Below are 6,229 nucleotides of genomic sequence, written 5' to 3' on the forward strand. Positions count from 1 at the left end.
CACTAAATTTTAGCTAAAAGAGTGGAAAGGAACATACTAAATTTAATGATTCAAACTTTGACTAAAGACTAAGATTTCTTCGTGATCCCGGGCACTGTATTCTCAAAACAATATGCTAGATGTATTGTCATCTTGACGACTATATGTAGTCTATTTTCCATCCGCTAAAATGATGTTAGGTAGACACAACTGTGGGGTTGTGCATATCTAACAGTTTTCTTTAAGTTTTGTCTGTGGCCAGCGTCTACATAGGCATGTCGGAAGGAACCTCATTGCCAATTGTTTGGTAAAAATTCAGACCTGACAGTTCTGATGTTCAGTCCGTCAACCCTATGTTTGTCCATCATTGCGCCCATTTCTAATGTTCTCATGTCTTGTACCTTTTCAGTGTCATGAGCAGAGTATACTCGAAAGTCATGTATATGTTGTCTGTTCGAATGCATGCATTTATATTTACTTTGGCTGTTCAGTCATAGTGTTTTCTATTAACATTATGACTTCATCTGTTCATGTTCTTGAAACATCCGTCCTGACAAAGTTACATTTCCATTGCAACCATATTTGACTGGTTTGCACATAATGTAGGCATGCTTTATATTAGTACATCTGGACTTTGGTATGAATCTGAAGCATGTAAGACTGAAACATCAAACCTAAGAATATATCTTAAGCTATCATGTAGCAACAAACTCTGAGCCCATGCATTACCAAATATGTGTATTAAATAATACAATCCGGAACAATTGTCCGGAAAAGCTTAAGTACATAACTGTACTGCATCTGTCACTACCGGTAAGATAAATTCTACACTTTCTACATCCCTCGTAATGGCACTAAACAGATGCATTTTCCAAACTGATATGTTCAATACCTTCGACAGGCATATGTATATTTGCACACTATCAACGGCAGTTAACCTTGATAGCCAAGGAAAAATTATACAGCATTATAAAATGCATCTAGCACATGTCAAAAACGATTCTGATTAAATATTCTGATATTGTCATTGAGAAGTATCTAAACAAAGATTCTAAAAACTGATGAAGCTAGTGGTAAGTAATTCAGCTAAGGTTTAACCCAACTCCTGGTTTTATATTTTCTCTATAGTCGTGTTACAAACACCATTTGTATGACCTTGGAGTTTAAATTAACTCCACGAGCGTGTTGTCTGTGAAGATGAGAGGCCCCTCTAAGTACGGTTTCAAATGTTCACAAATCCAAACGATGACGAAAACTTCAGCTTGTCAGTGCCGTTGGCCCGCTGGTGATAAATCTATGCGTCGAAACAGACATTCGTACACCACCCGTCGACCATTAGGCCTATGGACGTTCCAGGTCAATAATCGCGAGGCCAATTCCCAAAACGACGTCTAACACAAACCAGCAAAGACTTATATAAGAATGTATACAAAGTACGAATCGACGACGGAAGAAACAGTCAACAGTTTTCAGTGATGTTGGAAAGGTGCAAGGTTACGTTCGGTAAGGTTTGCTGCTAATCCTACCAAGGTGGCGTCGTTTCATTTCGAAGTAGTTAATTAGAGATTACTGGTACCCACAACGCCATTTAACACATGAGAGATTACATGTTAAAACACTTATAAGGCAGAAAAGATTCCAAAATCGAAACGTTTCCAGCGACCGGCGTTGTGAAAGTTGGGTGGTATGAGTGGTGGCATTCTGACCTGGGTTTTGTCCAGGTCTAATTTGCTGGAAACTGTCGCGCCATTGATATCATGTAGTATACGTCGTCGGGATTATTCAAAAGATTATTTCTCATCTTTAGGCCTACCAATTGCCACCTAAGGAATTCATCAGTATATTACTGCAAGAGGTATAAATAAAAGGGAAGTGATGCTAGTGGTCGGCTTTTTTGGAGTTATAACCGGAGTCCTTCCATACATGGAAACGCATACCGATAATGTCCTTGCACGATACATGTATTTGAGCGTCTAATTCTTCAGTGAGACGTTTGGGCTTTAAGAATCCATATATACAGTTTTTTTTGCAAGTGCACAACAATACTTTTTTTTTTCAAAATCACTGTACGGCTTGCAGCGCCTTCTTAAAAAAAAAATTGACAAGTTTGGTGGAACAAATACCGCAGCTTGACAACGCAGTAAAGCAAACTTTGCACGGGAATAAATGCACTTAGATTCCAGAAGGGTCTAAATATCGGGTAGGCCCATAGGCTACCGACCGGTAGGCCTACGTCTGTTAAGATAACATAGACCTAACAGTGCCATGGATATCTTTTTCGATGCGTTCAATTTGTCTTCCTCGGAACAAAGGTCTACTTTTTCGTACCCATGACGTACCACACAAACATTTCATCATTGATGTCGAGCCCCTCAGTAGGCATGAGTTGATTATTTCGAAGCACGCCACATTATTGTTTCAGAGAAATGGCACGGACTGCAATAATAAATCGTTATTTTTATTGTTCATTGTTGTCAGCTTCTCTATAATTTGTTCTACCGTAAAGACCAATATGGCGTTTAATATGACCTAAAATTTACTTCCTCGTTGCTTAAATCGTGAATGCATGCGCACTTCACAATTAACCGTCCTCAAAAGTTTTCGTGTGATCCGGCAATTTCACGCGCACAAACACGTAGACCTATACATACTCCATTGTGATTGGACTACAAACGTGCGCGTCGCACTGCGCATACTCGGTGACAGTTCGACCTCGTCATGGTAAAATGGGAGAAATCGATATAAATGCAAAGCGTGTGGAGACAAGGATTTGAATAATAGATCCGGTTTTTGTTTATCTATATACTGCACCGACATCTTACACTAATATACGAACATACTCAAGCAATAAGTATGCAACATGTGCGGAATTTCGACCCGGTTCAGGAGTGTAGTTGTCAGGGACTTGATCCACTTCACGCCAGTCGTATGGAGTAACCTCCATGGGAACTTGTCTGCTTGTCACAGTTGTAAATGTTCAGTTCTAAGTAGGACACAAACTTAACCTTGACTACGATAATCCTAGCGGACTATCCGCTTTTGGGACACCACGTCGACAAGATCATTTTACTGTAGAGCAAGTGACTTGTTCGCATTGTGATATGCACGTGTAACGTCCAGGTGAACGCTTGTGATGCAGGTCCCTCCCAAAGCAAGTTACGAGTGAGGCCGGTAAGAAGGAGGGATACAGTACCAACTTGAATTTATCACCGTTCACAAATATTTTTATGTCCATGTCGTGACGGCAATGTATGGTTGACACAGTTTTAAGACACTTTATAGCACGTGTTTTATTATACAGTTCCTACTCTTATATCTGTTCAACTGGACTGCAGCTGTTAAATTTGTCTCAAAACTTTGAGACACCAGCAGATATATGAACGCCACATCCTCAGCAGCTATTCTGGTGTTCCTGCTTTTGTGAAACAGTCAAGATAAGTACTCACTCCATGTGAAAGCAGTCATGAGCAATCTAAAATCAAAATGCAATATTTTACACACACTGTCATCGTGTACTTGGCTTCTGATTTTGCTGTCTCTCTTGCCATGTGTAGTATCCAAATGTACGGATACCAGTTCAGTGAAGTTTCCATATAGACCAAAACCTGGACTTCAGTCTCCAAAGAAACTGTGGTGGGCTAAGCCACTGACAGAGGATCTGTTTGTGGCCGGACGACTGACAGATAGGCAGATAAAGTACGCAGGAGAGGCTGGCTTCAACAGTATTGTGTCTCTCTTCACCTATGAGGATGATGAGCTGGGAGATTTTGGAGGGGAACATGTTCCAGCAACAAATGAGGCCAAGTTTATTGCCGAAGACTTGGCAGGATTGCAGTATGTGTCACTGTTAGGGCAAATGGATGACTGGGCAAGTGTTGAGGCAGTGCAAAAATTATCTGATGTGATGCCAAGGCTGAAACACCCTGTGTTGCTGCATTGTAACCGTGGTTACACCATAACTTTTGTGACAATGATGTACTTAGCAAATCTTACACGTCACGATCCTGAATTTATGCCTGTTGTCACTAGTCAGCTTTTTTATGAAACAGTAGCTAAAATGGGACTTGATTTTACTATGGACTTTACTAAAGAAACTGTCGCTGAAATAACAGGTGAAGAACTTGTTCCTAATCCGCCACTTCCAGATGCATATCCAGAGGAGTGGCTAGATTATTGGCCTGCTATTCCCGTGTACAAAAATTGGTTTATTGCTGGACAAATCAACAGGTACCACCTCTCTGTATTAGAAGCAACAGGCTTTAAATCTGTCATCAATATGCGAAAAGGGTTGACCACGGATGGAAAACCATCGCAGGAAATTGTGACCTTGCTGAACATTAACGATAAAACTGGTACATATGAAAATGGTGGACGACAGCTCAAGAAAAATTTACTCACTGCACGTATTAATAAATACAAACCACCATATTACCTTCATCATAAGTCACAGGTGAATTTTGAAACAAGAAATCCTGATGAGTTTGGGGACGACATTGGATATAATGAAGATTTGGAACGACAAGCTGTAGAGAACACTACATTATTGTATCATCACATGTCTGTAGGTGAGTATGTCACTCAGGCAACTCTCATCATCTCTGTTGAGGAAGGACTTGGTATTGTTCTGGTAACTTAAGGTTTCTGTCACATTGAGATTTGACCCAGGATTGTTTGAATAAATCCTATTGCAGTAAACTTCAAGTTATTCAAATTCTATCTCCAGTGTATGCAGAAAAGCACATTTACAATCATTCCAAAAACAACACATGCTGTCTTCAGTACAAAACATTGTGAAAGTATTTCATTTTGCTATACAAGCATTCTGATATTTTCTGAGAGCCGTCTATGTGTCACTCAGTCCTGGACACTGTCTTTGAAATGATTCTATTTTCAGAAGGTGATACAAGTTGTCCAGGCAGTTAAGGTGTTTGTGATACACTTGATTTGTTCAGGTAGACAAAGACATAAGCATGACGAATGTAAATTAGTTATGATACATTTCGGATATAACGTACCCATGGTACCCAGTAGACTCGTGATAGGTACTTGATACTTCCCAGTTATGGTTTGCGTGCATGTATATATATCCATAATGATACTGTACGTCATATGCCTGCATGTATAGGTTGAAAATGACCTCATCACTTTCGAAAGAGTTTAGTAATAGCTGCCAAAAGTAGGTGTTTCAAATGTTTTGTTTTATGTAAACTGTGTTACATCAGTGTACTGTTGATTACAGTGAGTTCATGATAATAAAAAATACTGATAAATGTCCTCTTTCTAATATGGGGGTATTTCTTTTTTTTTAGACCCTAACGCTGAGTATGGTGATGAATTGTTTGGGGAGCACAAAGAGGCCTTGATGGAGGTGGGGAAAATGGGGCCAGTGCTGTTACATTGTGCAAGTGCAACAAGAGTTGGTAAGGGGAGATAATTGGTGTTAAAAGCAGCTCAGAAGTTTGTTTGTTTACTTGCTTGTGTTTAATGTTGTCAACATTCACATTTTGACAGAGTCTCATTGTAGCTAATGAGGGTGATGCTCTATCGCTCAGCCAGCTGTTGTTACTTTGATGTTATGGATCTTTTTTAAAATTTTTTTCCACCTCCACACATTTAGAGATGTGAAAACACTCATTAAAACGTGAAGTCTAACATAAACATACATTTTTGTTTTTTTCCCAGCATATGTAGGGGTTCTGGCCGCAGCATACCAGTATGGCAAAGATCTTGACTGGGCGCTAAATAGACTGAAAGAACTGGGAAGGGATGCTAACAAAGACAATTTACCAGATGTTTACTACATGTTTAAGGCGTGGTTAAATCCACAGAAGAAAATAGAACTGTGACGGTGGTGTTCATTAATAACTGTCTCATCGCGTCATGATTCATTACAAATATATATTTATGTTCTTAAATGTGAAGGTGTTGTGTTTGTTATATATCAGCATGGTTTATCATGAGGCAGGACATTCATTTAATATCTCGGAGTAAATGGCAACCCTGGAAAAAAGTAGCCAGTCACAGGACAGAATCATATGAAGTAAAATAAAGAGCTTTTGTCAACGAGTAGGAGATTTAGACCTGCATTTTACATTTCACATGACAAAACAGTTTAACAGACCATTTTGAGCAGTGTGAATAACTGCCTAATCCCTGTTGAGCTTTAGTTTCATACCCATGGCAGGTCAACCACCAGGTCAGCTTTTTATTTTTTTGTTTGATACATCTTCTACACTGTACAAAGAACATT

The 6,229-nt window shown here is 39.4% G+C and overlaps 1 protein-coding gene across 1 annotated transcript; it reads left to right on the plus strand.

The window, feature by feature from the left end:
• The first annotated feature begins 2,761 nt into the window (after nucleotides 1-2,761).
• On the plus strand, nucleotides 2,762-5,894 carry LOC135471166 (uncharacterized). The gene is made up of 3 exons (XM_064750260.1): nucleotides 2,762-4,544; nucleotides 5,289-5,399; nucleotides 5,662-5,894. Exons 1-3 carry the CDS (start codon nucleotides 3,443-3,445, stop codon nucleotides 5,823-5,825), a joined length of 1,377 nt encoding a protein of 458 aa, XP_064606330.1. The 5' UTR covers nucleotides 2,762-3,442; the 3' UTR covers nucleotides 5,826-5,894.
• Nucleotides 5,895-6,229: the final 335 nt, after the last annotated feature.

This window comes from Liolophura sinensis, chromosome 7 (genome assembly GCF_032854445.1).
Source record: "Liolophura sinensis isolate JHLJ2023 chromosome 7, CUHK_Ljap_v2, whole genome shotgun sequence".
NCBI lineage: Eukaryota > Metazoa > Mollusca > Polyplacophora > Chitonida > Chitonidae > Liolophura > Liolophura sinensis.

What these genes read in the sequence shown, in the direction of transcription:
- LOC135471166 (XM_064750260.1), top strand. Translation starts at nt 3,443, where the DNA reads ATGAGCAATCTAAAATCAAAATGCAATATTTTACACACACTGTCATCG. An exon ending in GTATCATCACATGTCTGTAG is followed by an intron (nt 4,545 to 5,288) that starts GTGAGTATGTCA and finishes CTTTTTTTTTAG; the next exon opens with ACCCTAACGCTGAGTATGGT. An exon ending in TGCAAGTGCAACAAGAGTTG is followed by an intron (nt 5,400 to 5,661) that starts GTAAGGGGAGAT and finishes TTTTTTTCCCAG; the next exon opens with CATATGTAGGGGTTCTGGCC.